This window comes from Miscanthus floridulus, chromosome 8 (genome assembly GCF_019320115.1).
Source record: "Miscanthus floridulus cultivar M001 chromosome 8, ASM1932011v1, whole genome shotgun sequence".
Lineage (NCBI taxonomy): Eukaryota > Viridiplantae > Streptophyta > Magnoliopsida > Poales > Poaceae > Miscanthus > Miscanthus floridulus.
The window spans coordinates 186867849-186887932 of NC_089587.1; the positions used below are offsets into that span (position 1 = coordinate 186867849).

At 46.3% G+C, this 20084-nt stretch overlaps 2 protein-coding genes across 3 annotated transcripts; both read right to left on the reverse strand.

The window, feature by feature from the left end:
• Nucleotides 1–4303: 4303 nt before the first annotated feature.
• On the reverse strand, nt 4304–9316 carry LOC136474296 (disease resistance protein RGA2-like). Of its 2 annotated transcripts, none has more exons than XM_066471887.1 (2): nt 9201–9316; nt 4304–8202 (listed from the first exon to the last, which is right to left on the reverse strand). In XM_066471887.1, the coding sequence occupies exon 2, from the start codon at nt 8150–8152 to the stop codon at nt 7214–7216; it is 939 nt and encodes a 312-aa protein (XP_066327984.1). In that variant the 5' UTR covers nt 8153–8202; nt 9201–9316; the 3' UTR covers nt 4304–7213. The 2 variants fall into 2 exon arrangements, with proteins under 2 accessions (XP_066327984.1, XP_066327983.1); XM_066471886.1 differs by having other exon boundaries at nt 9212–9306.
• On the reverse strand, nt 4417–7161 carry LOC136470329 (putative disease resistance protein At1g63350). The gene is made up of 4 exons (XM_066468214.1): nt 6440–7161; nt 5501–5774; nt 4575–5008; nt 4417–4462 (listed from the first exon to the last, which is right to left on the reverse strand). The coding sequence occupies exons 1-4, from the start codon at nt 7159–7161 to the stop codon at nt 4417–4419; spliced, it is 1476 nt and encodes a 491-aa protein (XP_066324311.1).
• Nucleotides 9317–20084: the final 10768 nt, after the last annotated feature.

Below are 20084 nucleotides of genomic sequence, written 5' to 3' on the forward strand. Positions count from 1 at the left end.
AGGTCACTCTCGGGACATGGGTTCCCAGGGTGTGCAGCCATAGCTCCCCAAGGGTCTTGATGACCGCATTAAGACTGACGGCTTGAGGTGGTGTGGTAGGGCCGTTAGCCCGCGCCAGTTCTCCCTCTGTGGAGATGATGAAGTCTAGGCTCCTGAAATGCATGTGCATGCCCAGGACCCAGCTCGCACCATGGTTAGCCATCTGCGGCCTAGTGGTATCGACGTGACGCGTAAAGAGCCCCTACCTGGCGCACCAACTGTCGATGTTTCAAGTAAGCACCAACTAGTAAATTTGTATATTGCGCGTCTGACTCGGATGGTGTGCTAAGGGGATACGAGGATTATACTGGTTCGAGCCGAATGTCCCTACGTCTAGTTTTGGGCTGCTCGTGTTACCAGCACTGAGTTTGTAGTAGGGGGTTACAAACTGGCGAGAGAGGGAGAAGCTCCCAAGTCTCTGTGGTTCGATTGCTCGATGTTCCTACTGCTCCATCTATCGGTCAATCAATCTCCCCCGAACGGTGCCCTGCCTTCCCTTTTATAGACCAAGGCGAGAGAACAGGATACCAGAGATCGAGAGAAGGGAAGAGGGAAAAAAGAAAGAGAAATAAGGCTCATGGGGGTGTGCCATCCTCCTCTTTGCATGGGTCCCACTGACCCTATAGATTGTGGTGGCAGCGGCGTCGCACCGGGGTCCTGTTGGCCGCTGCAGCATACGTGCGGGCGTCGTGCGCCATTCTTGTCTTCCATCCCATCCGAGCGGACCGAATGGTCAAAGGGTCTCCTGACAGAGGCCATATGGGGGGCTGGCGGTACAGTGCTAGTCAACTGACGTCGGTCGACTGATGTTGGATGGTGGTCAGGCAGGGAGTTGGCAGCACAGTGCTGGCCTGTTGACGCGGTGGGTGACGTGAGTCTCCCAACATGGCCTGATTCGACCGCCAGTCGCATCAGGACGTGCCCGAGACGTGCTCCCGGGCGTGCGACTCCACGCCATTGTGGTTGAAGTGGTTTGGGTCCCACCCTGGGGCCACTGCTTTTGTCCAGTAGCAAATCTGACCCCAGGGAACGGGCGAGGTGGAAATCTCGCCCTAGGGGCCGGGCGAGACGAAATCTGACCCTCGGGGGTCGGACGAGGCGGAGCCCTCCCCCTAGGATCGGAGGAGTCAGAGCCCATGCCTTGGGGTAGGACGAGGCGAAAACCTCATCCTCGGAGTCGGAGCCCACGCCTTGGGGTAGGACGAGGCGGAAACCTCGTCCTCGGAGTCGGAGCCCACGCCTTTGGGTCGGATGAGGCGGAAACCTCATCCCCAGAGTCGAACGAGGCGTGGCCTGGCCCCTGGGGGTCGGACGAGGCCGCAGTTGCGTACTTAACCATTGGATGAGCCGACGTAACACTTATTAATCCTTTGGCTCGGATACCCGGATATAGATATCCGACACAATGGGAGGAGGCGGCAGCAAGGTGGTGGGGTTGAAGGAAGGATGGACGCGTCATTCGATGGACGAGGTTGCAAGCACTAATCTAAAACACTGGAAGTTTGGTAAGAAAAAACTTGAAAAAAGTCCAAACTACTCCCTTCAAGTATAGCAAAAGTCCAGATAACCCCTAAACTATGTTTTGGTTTAATTTAATTTACCCCCTAAACTATACTATTTAGTTCAACTTACCCCATAATGTAATTTTTCATTTTTATTTATCCATACACAAGTTGAATTTTAATTTGAGACTTTGCAGGGAGATATTGGACATCATAATCTATAGTAAAAAATATTTCATGAATTTTTTATCATTAGATTTTATATAATTTTGTATATGAAGGATAAATTTTATTATTAAATATCCTACCCTATCAAAATAATGTAAAAAATCATAATATATTTTTTAACATGTCTTATGATGTCTACTACCATATGGCAAAATTTTAACTTAAAACTCCATTTGTGCATGGCGGAATAAAAAAAAAGTCAAATTGCGTTAAGGTGTAAATTGAACCAAATGGTATAGTTTAGGGGTAAACTGAACGAAGAAATACTCTAGGGGCTATCCAGACTTTGGTTATACTTCAGGGGAGTAATTTGAATTTTTTTCAAAAAAAACTTTGAGAAGTTATATAGGGACACTTAGCATGCCTGGTTTTCGAATCGAACTTCTCATATTGGCCTATACAGAATATATCAGGTGTTGGCAGCAATCGGTTAAAACTTAAAACTGCCATACACGTTCCCTGATTTTCCCGAAGACGACGAACATAACATATATCGATGGATATTTCCGATTACCCAAAAGATGTCCCAAAAATCTCAGGGTGTGAATATAATAATTTCCAACAAATTAAGATAACTTGGAGTTAATAATTGGCCACCCATTTATGCGCTCACGATCCGCTGGTCCGGCCCAACTACACCCACGCTCTCCACAGCTCGTCGAGTCCCGGCCTTAGGTTCACTCGCCTGCTACGCCGGCGGCGTCTAGCACCTCGCCACCGCTGCTAGCATCCGTACGCCGCGGCACCACTTGTTGCTGAGTGCTCGCTTCCGTGGTCCACGCCGTCTAGCGCCGCGCCTTGCTCATGGCTAAGTGCTCTCCTCCGTGGTCCGCGCTGTTCTTCGCCTCCGACTGCTCCGCGTGGAGGTACACGATGCAGCAGCAGTTCGCGTAGGTACAGATGCAGCACCACCAACGCTACATCCTTCTCCACGTGCTTCTGGATTCCGAGGGAAGGGCAGCCGTGGTTCCGCGGTTCTGCTCGTCAGGCTGTTCAGATGTTCAGACACAACAATGTAAATAGCATAGCTGAAACTTCAGAACAGAGTTGTTAGATAGGATTGTGAGACTGTAAAGTGATACTGTGACTAGAAATTTGAGAATGTGATCACTGAATTGCCCAAGTGAATGACTGGATGTACATATTGTTGGCATAATGATCATGTCTTGTTTGCAAAAGAGTTTCGATGCTATCATTTCAGTTCGCCGCGCCGTCGACCATTCTCTGCACAGCCTGTTTGTAATCTCTAGAGCTATGCGAGTGAGGATGAGGACTGCACGGCGAGGTCATCAAGAGCGTCGAAAGGTGCTGCAGCTTCCCCCGGCGTCGTTGCTACATGTCAGGGGCATCAACTGTGGACTCGGCTCCAGCAGTTGCGACAGCGGCGAGCCTGACCAGCGGGGCAGCATCAGAGAACCAACACTGGAGGCGAACATGGCGGTCCTGATGCTCTTGCCCTGCCCCTGCCCGCCGCCGCCCCATCCATCCTGCTGGCCCTGTGGCCCTGCGCAAACTCGGGGAGGCAGTGGAAGAGCAGCAGCACGAGCGCGGCGTCCGCTCCGAACATGAAGGCGACGGAGCACGCGTCGCTCGACGTCGTCGACGAGGAAGGCGACAGCTCAGGGTCGCTCGACAAGGATGACGGCGGCGGAGGGAAAGCAACCTGACTTAGTTTAGATGGGTCGTTGGGCTTGTTGGGCTAGATATCGTGCGGCCTACTACCTGAGTTTAGAAGCTGCCGTCGGATGCAAGCGGACGGTGGGATGCGCTGACTGCCGACTGCAGTCGATGAGGCCGACTGCTGGGGATCTGAATCCTAATAGAGCTCGGCCCATGCCCGTGCCCTCACGCGATTTGTTTCATCGAGTACTGAGGGGCGGCGCCGCCGCCAGTGCATCTCCACGGCATCGAGCCTTTGAGCGGACGGACGGCGGCTGTGCAGGCAGCTTTCGATGCCGTGGAGCCATCCCTGGAGCACATGTGGCAAGCTCGATCGACGACAGTACAGTGGCACTCCACGGCGGCTGTCACATCAATTACCTGATTTGTCATACCCATTCAATATAATTGTTTCCTGGCGCAAACGCCATCCGCCATACAGGGATGATCAGGAACCGAGAGTGGCAAGAGTTCGTTAGTCACTTATCTGACATCAAACAGTTGCACTAGGTGAGGAATACATAGTTCCTCATCAGCTAATCAACAAGGTCATCCTCTTCAAGGTTATCAATTCTTCGTACCATGAAGTAAGGTTTTGTTCCTCTCATCTCTTTTGTTGGTGTGCCTGTCCAACTGGTAAGATTTCAGGCTTTGAATAGTTGATAGTTGTATTCCTACGATAACAGAATCTATCTGAGCCACATATTCAGAACAAGTGGAGCTCAGCACCCATTCAAAAGTAGACCAGAGTCACCAATTGTACTGAACAGAAGCACTTAAAGTTGACGTATCTAGCATTCTAGCACAAGATATGTAGCAATATTATGAAGGGCAACATGATCGACAGTGGCAGTGATTAAATGTTTCCAAACTCTTGTGACAAACTAGATATGCAACAAATGGGTCATCTGGACAAATCTCCAAACAACAGATTGCAGGCTTCCAAACCAGCATGCTACAATGCAGTTGAAAATGTACCAGTCTTCAGCTACAATTCTTCTGTCTCCAGAAATGTACCAGTTGCTACAATGCAGCTGAAAGTGTACCAGCAAGTAAGTACAGAAATAGTTCTGATTTTTCATCACATAATCTTCCATGCAGAGAGAAGTAAAAGAAAAGGTACAGATATATTCTACAAAAATCTACACGACTAGGCAGGACTGGATGGAAGAGCAGTTCTTAGTGAACCACGAAGTCTTTCTTGTAACTATTTCAATCTCCTTATGGGGAACATGAGCAATTGAATCATGGTACTTCTCACCAGAAACACATAAATCTTGCAACCTTGGACAGCCATTTATCTGCAGCTTCTGAAGTGAGGGGAAGGTGACATCAGCTGAGAAAAATTCTACCCTGCTGCAATTTTCAATCATCAATTCTTCAAGGGAACTGGGAAGATGGGGGAGCTTCACCAAACTATGGCATCTCTGTATGATCAATTCCAATAGCTTAGGTGGAAGTACCCCATCACTATTTGACTCCATTCCTGTTAACTGAGTACAGTGCGCAACATGAAGTTTCTTCAGGGATGTCAATAGACGGACTTCCGCAGGCCAAGCCACTATATCTCTTGATGTAATCTGCAATGATTTAACATGGCTGAAACATGTCCACAGTTGAAGAATTTCCTCAGGCAAACTTAATAATCCAGTGAAGCAATTGTTTGACAACGACAAGTGTTCAAGGTTTTTGAAACACTTCTCCACAATCTATAGGTTGTCCAGCTCTGGCTTCTGCTCAGATTCGACATGTGACTCGGGCACTATTTCATGCTCATAACTTTGTCCTGACTCTGACTTGGACATCAACTTATGGTCAGACCTTAGCAGCCTTGGGTCTCTTTGATGAGAGAGATAGCTCTTTGGTGGCAGCAGTTCCATATTTAATAGACCATATAACTTTAATGTGCGCAATGCTGGCCAGCTATCAATGTGCATGTGAAAAATAGGCCTTGCTGCACACCCATAGGTAATTTCTTGCAATAGACTGAGATGCTGCATTTTGCTCAAATCAAGACTGGAACAAGCAGTTGCCTCCATTTTCTTCAGAACAGGGCACTGAGGAATATTTACCACTCGGTAACAGCTACGCATGACAAGATCTTCAAGCTTGGGAAGTATGATAGGCCCGTTGTACCTTCCAGCATGGTTTCCCGCCCAAATCTTAAACCTTGGCAGTGCAGACAAAAACATCTTTTTTAATCCTGGGAAGATGGGGAGGGCGGTATTACTATCACCTTTCCCAGAAATCAAGCTCAGTGTGCTCAAGCAGTCCATGCCAACCAAGATCAGATCCTCCAGGGTGCAGGAGAACCAGACTGCTGGGATCTCATCCAACCAAGGGCACCTTACAATAAACAGCTTTTTGAGACACTGAAAATGGCATGGAGCTTTGGTCCATCTTGCCATTGTGGGGCCACCATAGCCAAATAATTGCAAATAACTAAGATGCTTGTGGGGCTCAAGGGCCATCATTACATCACGATGGTTGTTAGCCACACCTGCTCTTGCCTTAAAAATTTTCTCATCATCATCAGTTACCTGAGTTTCATCCTCACACCACTTCAAGACAAGATCAGTTACCTGAGTTTTTTTTACAAGGTTTGCCTTCTTTGCTCTTGAACTGGACTCGACTCTCTCTAAGTTCCACAACTCGAGCCTGTTGCTCAATTTATTCAATTGTTCCAGCTCCTCAATTCCTCTTCCATTTTCATGTCATCGTGTGCAGACTGGTTAATCGACTCAGATTGGGTGGCATCCAGTTCAACACTTCACAACCCAGGGTGTAGATATGTCGGAGGTGCCTCAAATTTGCTAAGTCCTCTGGTAAACATACAAACCACTTGCAGCAAACCACCCTCAATGTTTGCAGGCTATAAAGCCTACATAGAGAATCAGGTACCGTGACCAGTGGTATGTACGACAGATCAAGATATCTTAAATGCAATGAGCAGACAAGATGCCTGTGTATATGGGGAGCATATGCACATTGTAAAGCTCAGTGATCTCAACCTAATCTGCTTACAATGCTCACCCCTCTCATCATGGTAGTTCCAGGATGTAGCCTTATCTGTTGCAATTATTGAAGTCCTGACTGACTTCATGCCTCTCAAAAGACTACCAATCCTTTCATTTTCAAATGCACCGATGTCAATAAGGAGATGGCGGACATATTCAACAGAAGTCTTGTTTGCAAGCAAATCTTCAGAAGTTGCGCATTCATCAGTTATAGACTTTGCTAGATCATGTAAAAAACCATGCATCTTAACGGTCAGCACCTTGAAATCACCCTCAATCTTGGTCATTTTCATGTCTTGCAAAAAACCTTTAGCAATAAAACTTGAAAGAACCAAGCTGCCCTTTTTATCTACATCATTTCCCTGCTCCTCACCAAGGAAAGAATTTGCAGCCCAAAGTTGAATCAACTTTTCACTATCAATCTCTGAGCCTTTCGGAAACAGGGATGTTAAAACAAAGCATTGCTTTTCTTCAGAGGAAAGTTGATTGTAACTCAGTAATAGAATAGCCAAGACTCCTTCTGAAAACCTAGCATTATTTTTTATCTCGCCTTTAGTAACAATTTCCCAATCGGCTAATGTCGTCTTTGTCCGCATCAACCCGCTCATCACCTTGACAACAAGGGGGAGGCCTTTGCACATTTTGACAATATCCCGGCCAAGAGCCACAAACTCGGGCCTCTCCTTCCCATTAGAAAATGCTCTTCTAGAGAACATTTCCCAAGCATCGTGTTCATTGAGGGACTGCAAATGATATGGCTGCAGAGTACTAAATTCTGAGGTTACTGGGATGCTCGGTCAGTAGGATACAGCTTCCAGGTCCCCAAGAAGAGCACAGAGCTGATTTCAGTTTGTCTTCAAATTGACTATCACTGCTTGCATAGTCATCAATAACTAACAGCATTCTTCTGTGTGAAATAGCTTCGACAAGACCTTTTTGTAAATGCTGCAAGTCATTGCCCCCCTTCCAATTTTCATCTGTGATGGACTCAATCACATACTTCAGGACAGAACAAATGTCATAACAGTCACCGTAATAGTACCAGGCCTTCACAGCGAAATGGTCCTTGACCCTCAAATCATTGTAGACTAATTTTGCAAGCGTTGTTTTACCCAGACCCCCAATGCCCACGATGGGCACCACTTGTATCTTCCGTTGGTCTTCCTGGGCAAGTAGAAGCTCAACTAGTGAATTTGTGGCATCCTGCCTGCCAACTATCTCCATAAAATCATCCACGAAAGAAGTTGTTTGTGTAAATGTAGCTTGAGGTGGCGTAGCATGCTCAATCAGACCAATCTCTCTCAAGTTTGTTGCTAGCTTCTTTAGCTTCTTAAGAGCATTGTCCACCTTTCCGCTCAGAACAATGGACCCCAGAAATGGTTTGCTCTGGTTCACTGACATCAAAACTTTCTGACTCCAAGACATGCCATGCTGAGCCTCAGCATACTGTGCATTATAAATGAAATCTTCAACAACTTCATCAGCCTCGTCAATAACAGCCTGAGCTTCCTTGATTAGTTTTTTAACAATTGGTCTTCTCCAGCATATGTTTTCTGAGTCTTTCATCAAAGATTGCACAGTTAACAGCTGCATTTCAAGCTCTTTGCGCTTGGCTTCCAGGTTCCATGTATCAGCCAGGGTTGTTGCAAGGTTGCCGGTGGCCTTGCCAAGTATAGATTGTAAAATGCCAGGAAGAAATTCCGCCATGGCTCTTTGTTATAGATCTTCTGGTGGATATCTTTTCTCTATTCTGAGATCTGCAGTATTATACATGTGGTCAACAAAGACAGCCCTCAGTTTAAGAATTTCAAGTACATATTAAACAAAAAAAAAACTATTCTCCAACCTCAGAACGACAAAAGACATTCACAAAAAGGAGAAACCCCCAGTACATGACAAAGAAATTCGTCAGTTTTTTTTCTCAATCACACGATATCTCGTACTTGAATAACGTAATACAGTAGACCATTGTGCTAAAGCGTTGCCCAATCACACACATAAAAGGTGACACACTAAGTCACTTGCCCATACAAATGATACTTTCACAATCATTTCTTAGAACTATACATAGCATTCAACAGAATCTCTATTTATGTCTGCAACTTTTAATGCAAACATCAATATGCATTCACATTTGGGTAACAATATTGTTTAGAGCAAGCGCATGAGTAATCGTCAAATCCCTCCTGTAATCTCTTCCTGGTATGGCAGGAGTCATGTTTGTGACAACTCCTTCGATCAATACAAGCTGTAGGTGGAAAAAAAAAGCAGAACATATTGTTTTGGGGGAAAAAAAAGTAATCATCAAATCCAAAATATGGTCGATATAATCAGTAAAAGGTGCTTTTCTCCTGTCATGTTGTATCAAATCCCCAGCCATGCGCCAGAAGAGTTTAAATAACAACTAAAGCAGAACATACCCCTACCCAAATACCCAATTGTGTCCCTAGTTTCCTCCAAAAGAGGGTAATCGAATGGAGCTTAACACATACCAAAAGAGCTAGGTTCCAGCCTTGGGCCGCTGCAACCACCTACACCACATCACATACAACCGGTTGACTGAATCACGCCTAAAGTGAGATATTGTGTGGAGCATTAAACGTACAAAGTACAGGGTTTAAACCCTGCTTTTTCAAAAACGCGAAATACAAACCCTAGTAGCGAAAAACCCGACGAATTAGGCGAACGAATACGATTTACGATACCATGAACGGAGCCCTAATTTCGTAAACGAGAGAGGCGACGGAAACGGAACCTTATTCTCACCGGTCGTGACGGCGGGACGCTCCGAGTAACACGAACCAATGGCGCTCCGTCCAATCGACGCTCACACCAGCAGCGAAGACGAGCTCCAACTCCGCCTTCTCCCCCGCCTCCGCTTCCCCCCACCCCCACCCTCCGCCTTCACGAGCGCAGCCGCCAACGGGAGAAGAGGAGAGGAGCTTCTGCGGCCAATCGCCGCTCACACCAGCGGCGAAGACGAGCTCCGCCTCCGCCTGCCTTCTTGTTCGTGGGCTCGTGGCTCATCGGCAAAGCGATATTGGCCGAGCCCATCGCACCTTTTTTTTTTGGATAAAGGAGCCCATCGCACCTTGGGTTCAAACTACCGGAAACCGGAAACCGGAAACCCTACCTAAACCAAGTCGGACTCCTTTGGTTGGAGCCGTCAATAAAAGCCGCGGCCCCCGCCCTTGGTTGGAGCAACCAAGAACACGGAGCCGCCTCCCATCCGCAGCGATCGTCGAGATTTCTCCTGATCCCGCAAGGCTGCCGCTCGCTCGCCAGCTGATCGAGAGCAAAGGCATGTGGGACGTCGACTTCGTCTTCGAGCCCGTCATTCTGGAGCTCTACGTGATGGCCATGCAATCCTTGCTGGCCGACGGTGAGCCGTTGAGCGAGACCAGCCCGGAAGTGAAGGCGTACATGGGTGACCTGAAGGCCCTCGCGCCTAGGGCTGACGATGTCCTCGTATCCTACCGCAACGAGGCGCTGCGCCGCGAGAACGAGGCCGGCGAGCCCGCCGCACGCAAGCTGATGATCAGGTACTTCAGTGGCCGGAACCCGCTCCTGTTCCGGCTCACCACGGTAAGGGAAATGCGCAAAGTTCTCAAGGAAGTAAGAAAGCTATGGACGAGCATGAAAACGTCTGGTGTCACCGAGAAGCTGACAAGCGCAAGAAGAAAACGAGGGGAAGCTGATGCGGAAGAGAGACGACCAGCAAGATGAGCAATGCGGTACTGATCTGCAAGCCGATCTTGAAGCATAATGCGAGAATAGTTGTTACAATCCACGGCATTATATTTACTAGAGATTTGTTTGCAAGGCTGTGATTGCTATGTTTATTGGCCATCAACTTCTGTTCATTGCTTTATGTTACCAATTTTCTTCTAGGGATGATTAGATCTATGATCTATCTATGTTAGTCATTGACAAGAAGATTAGAGTTGTTCTAGACTTGGTTTCTATATGGCTGAAGTGAAAGTCACTGAAAGTACGACATTACAATGAGTCAATGACTACGCTGTTACCGTAGCGCGTGGCATACTGGGAGCGTATATGATGCACATTGTCCACGCTACGATCGAGTGGTACTGCTTGTGTGGCAAGTCTCTGCGTGACTCGGCAGGACTTGTCGTGGTCACTGCAGGATCGGGCTGGCGTGTTCAGTTCAGTGCCAAACATGCACAGTTCGACCAGGCCAGGAGCACCGCCAGTAGTCGTAGAAAACTCGGATCTCTGTCGATCTGTCACCCTCGAGTTGTCCAACAGCGCTCCTATGTATGTGCATTGGCTCCTAGGACGACCGGTACCAGAACGCGATCGACATGCCGTGACTGCATCCATCGAAGGCTCTATTTGTTTCTGCATGGGCTCCTATAATTCCTATCACATCGAGTATTAAATATAGACTAATTACAAAACTAATTACATAATTTACGACTAATTTACGAGACGAATCTTTTAAGCCTAATTAGTCCATGATTTGACAACGTGGTGCTACAGTAAACATATGCTAATGATAGATTAATTAGGCTTAAAAATCATCTTGCAAATTAGCCTCCGTCTATATAATTGGTTTATAATTAATCTATATTTAATACTCTTTATTAGTATCTAAACCTTCGATATGACATAAATTTTAGAAAACACCCTTACATAGCGGCGCCGTCAACTGTACATGCGAACGTGCCAAACTGATTGCTCATCAGGGGCTCAGGACTATAGCGATTTAATGCGCGCTGGCGATCGTGCACGTGCAGCGACCACTCTAGCTAGCACGCCGTGTGGTCGCGTCCATGTATGGGTACCTTAGCTACAGCCCGATCGTGCATCGGCATTGGCTGGGCCGGGTGCACCTGTGCGGGCATGCATGCGTCCAGTTTTGTTTTATGTTGACCGGCTCCTGGGCAGCGACAGTAACAGCAGCACAGCGCCGCCGCCGCGGCACTCTTGCTGCGTTGCGTCGCAGCGGAAGGGTGTGCTGTAAGCAGGCAGTGGAAGGAAGGAAGAATAGCAATCAATAAGAGGAAGCAACAGAGGAACAAGCACAAATCGGGCGAAGGACGAGTTCTTAGCGATAGAAGGAAGAGTGCTTGGGTTACATGAATTTGTTCATAATTTTTGTTATCCTCTCCTCTCTCTCCCTCTCGGGGTACATATACCAGATGCACACGGCTCCTTGCCAGCTATTGTGCTCACTCCCACTTGGGCCCATGGACACGATTGTTGGGCCTGCATTCACGCCTTCCTCGATGCGGCCCAAGCTCTGCCTGAACGTGCTCATCATCTTCAGGCTGGCCATCGTCGATCATGATCTCCTTCAGACTTGTGGCTACAGTAGCATGGTTGCTGACATCCCCTCCCCGATAAGGATCTGCTTGCCCCCAAGCAGGTGCTCGAGGAAAGCGCTGACGTAGAGTCTCCATATCTTCCCAGGTCGTCATAGTCGACGGCATGCCCGACGACTGGATGAGAGCTTGAAGACGAACATCAGTGCCGACATTGGCGACGCGTTTCTGCAGCACGTGTTCAGGAACCTGCAATCCATTGAGAGAAGATGGTAATGGTTGAACATCATGTGTTACCGGCACAGCTAGCTTCAATTGGGATACATGGAACACCGGATATATAGATGAAGAATCCGGTAACTTCAGCTTGTAGGCAACTGATCCGATTTTGTCAATGATCTGATAAGGGTCAAAGAAACGATAAACCAGTTTCTGGTTAGCACGAGCAGCGACAGAGCTCTGAACATAGGGCTGTAACTTGAGGTAAACCCATGTACCGACTGAAAAGGAACGTTTAGTACGGCTCTTGTCAGCTTGAGTCTTCATACGGTTTTTGGCACGGCCCAACTGATGATGAATCAAAGACTGCATTGCGATTTCTGTTGCAGCCAATCATCTAGAGCGTCAATTGAACAAGCTGAAGAGGAATCAATGCCCAATTGGCTGACTGTCCATACAGAGCCTCAAAAGGCGAGCGGTTGAGCGCCGAATGCTATGTCATGTTGTACCAGAACTCCGCGAGGTGAAGCCAGTCAAACCATTTGCCCGGAGCTGCATTGGCAAAACAGCGGGGGAAAGTCTCCATACACTGATTGACACGCTCCGTTTGCCCATCAGATTGCGGGTGGTATACTGAACTGATCCGCAAGTTCACGCCTGCTAAGCGAAACAACTCACGCTAGAATTTACTGGTAAAAATCCGATCTCGGTCTGACACCAAAGCTTGAGGTAGACCATGGAGGCGATATATGTGCTGCATGAACTGCTTGGCTACAGACAATGCTGTAAATGGATGCCTCAATGCCACAAAATGACTGTATTTGGAAAATAAGTCAACCACAACCATAATGCAGTTGTATCCATGAGATGGTGGTAAGCCTTCCACAAAATCGAAGGATATAGCTTGCCAAGCAGTAGAAGGAGTTTCCAGAGGTTGCAACAAACCTGGGTATTTAACTCGCTCCGGTTTAGCTTGCTGGCATGTCGGACAGCTCTAGACAAAGTCAGTGATATGCTTCTTCATACCCGGCCAGGCGAAGAACGACTGAATACGCTTCACAGTAGCTGGAACGCCAGAATGGCCTCCTACTGGGGAACTGTGCAGAGCCTGAATCAATTGGCGTTGTAGCACAGCGTTATTGCCAACCCAGATGCGGTTCTTGTACTTGAGGAGCCACATGTCCACTGTGAAGTTGGGAACTGCATTAGGAGAGGATGCCAATTTGGTAAGCAAGGCCATGGCTTGTGTATCGCACTGATAGCCCGCAATAATGTCAGCAGACCACTCAGGTGTGAGCACAGATATGGCACAGCAAGTTTCCTGATGATGGACTCTGCGAGACAAGGAATCAGCAGCACTATTCTCTGTTCCCTTCTTGTACACAATGCGGTACTGTAACCCTAGTAATTTGGTGAACACGCGCTGTTGCCAAACTGTGTGTAGCCGCTGATCATTAAGATGAATTAAAGCCTTTTGATCAGTGTAAATGATGAACTCGGCCAATTGCAGGTAAGACCGCCACTGATCGACTGCGATTAATATGGCCAAATATTCTTTTTCATACGTTGAAAGACCTTGATTCTTGGTGCCCAATGGCTTACTAACATAAGCGAGTGGATGGCCATTCTACAAAAGTACAGCTCCGACACCGGTTTGACATGCGTCAGCTTCAATAGCGAAGACTTGGGAAAAATCAGGAATCCCGAGAACAGGAGCAGAAGAAAGAGCTTGCTTCAGTGTATCGAAAGACAGTTGATGCTCTGATGTCCAGACATATATGGTATGTTTCTTGAGCAAGTTGGTAAGGGGCTTGGCAATCACTGCGAAATTCCTCACAAATTTCCTGTAGAACCCGACGAGGCCTAGAAATCCACAGAGCTCGCGGACATTAGATGGTTGTGGCCACTCTTGTACTGCTGTGACTTTAGCAGGGTCAGTATGAATGCCACCATCCTTCAGAACGTGTCCCAAGTAATGTATCTCTTGCTTCGCAAAGTGGCACTTCTTAAGTTTAACAATTCAGTGATCTTTAGTTAGCAAAGTAAGCACTTGCTGCAAGTGGCTCAGATGATCTTCATAGGATGAACTGTATACGAGAATGTCATCAAAGAATACGATCACACATTTGCGAAGCAGAGGGCTGAGAGTGCCATTCATGGCGCCTTGAAACGTTCCCGGTGCACCAGAAAGACCAAAGGGAACCACTGTGAATTCATAATGTCCCGCATGAGTGGAGAAGGCAGTCTTATGCTCTTTGCCTGGTTGTAAATAGATCTGATGATAACCGGAATGCAGGTCCAATATGGAGAACCATTTTGCTTGTCCAAGCTCATCCACTAACTGATCAAATACAGGAATGGGATACACAGACTTGACTATTAATGCATTGAAATAATGATAGTCAACACAAAAATGCCACGAACCATCTTTCTTGCGCACAAGCAACACTGGAGAAGAGAATGAAGATGAACTGGGCTGAATTAATCCTTGTGCCAGCATTGTCTACACTTGACTGTCAATTTCATCTTTTAATTGAGGTGGGTACCGGTAAGCCCTTATATTGACTGGTGTAGCACCACTGATCCAAGGTATGGCATGGTCACAGGCACGTTTCGGTGGCAGGCTATCAGGCACTGTGAACACTGATGGAAAGGCATCCAGAATCTACTGAATGTCATGTGGCCACGCAACTTGCCCATCAGAAGAAGACTGAATCTTGACAGAGAAGAGTTAGAAAACCATCTCAGGTGCTTCTGTGGTAGATAACCCATGAAGGACTAATTGGTGACCATCATAGGGCAGAGTAATCCACTTAGCCTTACAATGGATTTCCATAGGGCTAAACCGCTCAAGCCAATCCATACCCAATATCAAGTCATAAGAATCCAGTTGAAGAATGTGCAGATCATGTGCAAAAGAATGACCCTGCAAAGTAAACTGACAGTCTCGGATTACTGAGGTGCATCCCATCAGTTGCCCATTAGCAATCTTCACAGTGGCCTTCAGAGGTACCCGACACAACTGAGGTAATTGGTCAGCAATTGAAGCAGCTAAAAATGAAGAAGAGCTCCCTGAGTCTAACAGTACGACAATAGGAAGGCCATGAATAATACTGTGGAACCAAATGGTGCGGTGGTGAAAGGTCCTTGTTTGGTTTTGGTAATTGAGTGACAACTTAGGTGGATTAATTGTGTTTATGTGAGATACACAGGTGATTAGTCCACAGGTACATGTGTGTGAGCAACATATGCCATGAAGGTGAAAATGGCTTGAAAATGTTGCAAAGCTCACACATGTGATGATGAAGGAGCTTAAATGCACATGAGACATGGCATTGAGTCATGTGATCAAGGTGGAGAAGATCAAGACAAGACTTGGCTTGATGGACCGGTTGCAAGCGTGAAGGGCAAGTCGAAGGCTTTGGAGTGATGGACCGCGTGGCGGTGAAGCTTGAGCAAAGACTTGGCGCTGATGGACAATGGCAACGGTGAAGAGCAAGTAAAGTCAAGATCGATGAACCAATATGATCACGTGATGATATGAAGTGGATCATATCATTATTGATCGTGTTGGTGCATGTGTTGCATCGACATTGAAGGAGATGGAATGGAATGCGCAAGGCAAAGGTATAACCTAGGGCATTTCATTTCACCAGTCATAGGTGTGTAGAGAAGTTTATGACCGGGTTTAGGATAGATGGCCGTACTATCAAGAGGAGCAAACTTGTTTACATATCGGTCATCTAGTGCCACTCGAGTGATCTAACTTTGCATCATCGCTAGGATCGAGTGGCGTGGCAAGTTGAGTGGCTAACATCCTTTGGGAAATGATTGTGAAAAGCTAACACACATACACATGGTGGTGTACACTTGGTGGTGTTGGCACATTTACAAAGGAGGTGGTGTTTGCAGGGTTGAGATGGCTGCTTGCTTGCATTGCATAAGTTTTCAAATTCAATATGCATGCTTGTGTGGTGTATGCTAGTTATAGAACTTGAATGATGATTTGATAACTAGCATGCATAGGATGATAGCTAGACACTTGGTATATTCTTTAAGTAATGCTAGTACCTTGATTTTAATGTTGATCTCATGAGGTATCTAGTGCTTTTATTACCAAGTGATATCTAGCTAACCATGGTGCTAAGGATGAACTTAAAGGTGCAACTCCGATTGGTACACGCTTCAAAGATTTATTCTATACACCTTAGCATCATTTTGTAGTCATTACTCTTCCACATTTTTAATCTATGCATATGTGCAAGCTACAATCCAAACTCTTAGCACATATAGGAGGAGCAATTGCTACCATTTGGGGTTCATGAAACTTGTCCAAAATCATTTTCACATGGTAAAATTGCTTGGGCAAGCAACATGAATCCAAAAGTGCTTAATTTCCATATCTTTGTAGAGTTGTCATCAATTACCAAAAAGGGGAAGATTGAAAGGTCCTTGTTTGGTTTTGATAATTAAGTGACACCTTAGGTGGGCTAATTGTGTTTATGTGAGATACACAGGTGATTAGTCCACAGGTACATGTGTGTGAGCAACATATACCATGAAGGTGAAAATGGCTTGGAAATGTTGCAAAGCTCACACATGTGATGATGAAGGAGCTTAAATGCACATGAGACATGGCATTGAGTCATGTGATCAAGGTGGAGAAGATCAAGACAAGACTTGGCTTGATAGACTGGTTGCAAGCGTGAAGGGCAAATCGAAGGCTTTGGAGTGATGGACCACGTGGTGGTGAAGCTTGAGCAAGACTTGGCGCCGATGGACGATGGCAACGGTGAAGAGTAAGTAAAGTCAAGATCGATGAACCAATATGATCACATGATGATATGAAGTGGATCATATCATTGTTGATCGTGTTGGTGCATGTGTTGCATTGACATTGGAGGAGATGGAATGGAATGCGCAAGGCAAAGGTATAACCAAGGGCATTTCATTTTACCGGTCATAGGTGTGTAGAGAAGTTTATAACCGGGTTTAGAATAGATGGCCGTACTATCAAGAGGAGCAAACTTGTTTGCATATCGGTCATCTAGTGCTACTCGAGTGATCTAACTTTGCATCGTCGCTAGGATCGAGTGGCGTGGCAAGTTGAGTGGCTAACATCCTTTGGGAAATGATTGTGAAAAACTAACACACATACACATGGTGGTGTACACTTGGTGGTGTTGGCACATTTACAAAGGAGGTGGTGTTTGCAGGGTTGAGATGGGTTTGGGATTCGGCGCTTTTGGGAAAATGGAATGCCTATTTTCTATTGCGCCGGATGTAAATTCTTGTGGTTGGCACATTGGAGCAAGGGTGAAGAAGTTAGAAGTGAAAACAAGTTGATCGCGAAGACGCTGGCGTTGGTCAACTAACCGGACGCTGGGTCTGAAAGCACCGGACGCTGGCAGGGTGCGTCCGGTCAGGCTGATGTACGGTGACGCAGAAGCTGGAGTGTGACCGGACGCTGTGCTGCGTCCAATCACGTGCGATCGGACGCGTCCGGTCATGTCTGGTACCTTACTGGAAACGACCGGATGCTGGGTTCCAGCGTTCGGTCAGTTAAAGCTGCTGCGTTCGGTCAGGTCAAGTGACCGTTGGAATCAGGACACGTGGCCATCTGCGGGCGACCGGACGCTGCGGTCCAGCGTCCGGTCAACACGACCGGAGCGTCCGGTCGGCCCGATTTTTGCCCAGTGAAGGGGTAACAGCTAGTTTAGCCCTTAGGGCTATAAATAGAAGTGTCCTTTGGCCATGGCTGGTGTTGAGCACCTAAGAGGACTTAGTGTCCATGCTTGTAAGTGCTTGGGAGCCCTCCATCACACATATACTTGATAGTGATCATTCGATTGTGTGAGTGAGCGATTCTAGTGCGATTGCATCATGAGGTTGCATCGAGTGGCACTAGATGATCGAGTTGCAAGCCGATGGTGCTTGTTACTCTTGGAGGTTGCCACCTCCTAGACGGCTTGGTGGTGGTCTCCGTCGAAGTGCGCAAGAAGCTTGTGCGGCGCTCCGAAGAAGTGCTTGTGAGGGGCATTGTGCTCGCCCCACGGGAGCCGTGAAGAGCAACTTTAGTAAAAGCATGTCATTGAGCTACCCTCACTTCCGGGGTAGGTTCTTGCGGCGCCCAACGTGCGGGCTTAGCGGGTGATGCTAATTAGCCGCTGAACCACCAAGTGAGCGATCGACACAATGGGGACTAGCGTGTTGGCAAACACGTGAACCTCAGGAGAAAAATCATCATGTCAACTTTGTTCTTCCCGTTGGTTTGCATCCCCATTACACAAGCTTGCAATTACCTTTATATATATTAAGCTTGTGTAGTTGCTCTTATGATTAGATAGCTTGTGTAGCTTGCTAATTATCTTATTGCTTGTGTAGCATAGAAGTAGCTCCCGTGTGTGGCTAATTTGGTTTTAGTAACCTTATTAGTCACATTGCTTAGTTTATGTAGCTAAGTATTTGCGCTCTCTAATTAGGCATTGGTTGCCTTGTTATTGAGCATTACTAGTGAGCTTAGTTAGCTTTGTGCTTTTGCTTACTAGCATATGTAGGAGCTCCCTCATTGCTTAAAGTACTAGTGGCATAGGTTTGTGTGACCTTGCTCCTAGAATTGATTAAGAGAGCTCTAGCTAGCCCGGCACCTTTGTTGCATAATTGTTATTTTTAAAAGGTGCTAGTGAACATATATAGTGGGGTATAGTCTTGGCTAGACCGATAGTTTTAATTCCGTATTTGTATCGGTTAGCCAACGCGATTGAGTTTTAGAAAAGACTATTCACCCCCCTCTAGTCGCCATCTCGACCCTTCCAATTGGTATCGGAGCTAGGTCTCTCATTTTTGGTCTTCACCGACCCGAGAGGATGGCGGCTTATGGGCTAGATGTTGATTGTCCACACATTTTCGATGGCACACACTTTACACGATGGAAAAATTGGATGATAAGTAATTTTAAGTATGTGTGCCCTCAAATGTGGTGGATGGTAGATGTAGGCTTTTCTCATATGTTGGATGAAGATAATCTAACTCAAGCACAAGAGAAATGCCTAGATCTCGACATCCATGCTACTAACATCATGTATAGATCTTTGCATGATTGCATATTTGGAGAGATCATGGACATGAAGACCGACCATGAGATTTGGAGTTATCTCAATGAGAAATATGGGATGGTCTCTGATGATGATGATGAGCCCAAGGAGGAGGCACATGAGTGTGTTGAGCATAACCACAATTTGGTGATTGTGGAAGATTGCTCCACCTCATGGTCAAGTGATGATGATGATCGATCTACCACAAGTTCACTTGACAAGGTTGATGATGATGCCACAAGTGTTGCAAGTGATGATGCTACCCCACGCACACTTGATGGTGATGATGGCTCATGCTTAAGTCATGATGATAATGCTACTACAAGCCCATCCACTACACCACATTGCTTCATGTCACAAGGTGACACTAAGGTATCAAATGATAATGTGGTTGATCATGTTGATTCATATGATGAGCTTGTTAGTAGACTTGCTAGCATGACCATGTCTTTAGAAAATGAGAAAGCTAAAACATTGAAATTAGAAAATGAAAACTCATTTCTAAAGAACTCTTGTGAAGAACATAAGAAACTACTTAATGCTTATAAATCTTCACTTGATGAGCTAAATGAGAATCATGAGACACTACTTGCATCTCATGATGATTTATTAGAAAAGCATGCCTCTCTCATTAAAGTGTTTACAAAGAAACTCAAAAATAATAAGAGCTTATCATATGGGTCAAATGATAAATCACAAATTGTTGCTAACCCTTGTGATGTAGGCAAGAAGCATGTATCCACCTCTTGTGATGATTTATTAGATATACCATGCTCTTCACATATAGATGCTTGTTCTACTTCTATGTCTTGTGAGACTAACCTTTTGAAGAAGAACAATGAGCTCAAAAATGAAGTAAAGAAATTGAGCAATAAGTTAGAGAGGTGCTACAACTCAAAAGTCACCTTTGAGCATATGTTGAAAACTCAAAGAAACTATGGTGACAAGTGTGGCCTCGGCTTCGAAAAGAAGATGACAAATGGCGAAAGAAAGAGAGAAAGAAAGATGAAGAAGCTACATCAAAGAAAGCTCTCTCAC

Excerpts from the sequence above, each read along its gene's own strand:
- LOC136470329 (XM_066468214.1), bottom strand. The coding sequence starts at position 7,161 with ATGTTCTCTAGAAGAGCATTTTCTAATGGGAAGGAGAGGCCCGAGTTT. Across the intron at positions 5,009-5,500 it reads TGCGTAGCTGTTACCGAGTG|ATTACATCAAGAGATATAGT; the intron begins GTAAATATTCCT and ends AAATCATTGCAG. Across the intron at positions 4,463-4,574 it reads ATCCAGTCCTGCCTAGTCGT|CTGCATTGTAGCAACTGGTA; the intron begins GTAGATTTTTGT and ends GTACACTTTCAG.
- LOC136474296 (XM_066471887.1), bottom strand. The coding sequence starts at position 8,152 with ATGGCGGAATTTCTTCCTGGCATTTTACAATCTATACTTGGCAAGGCC.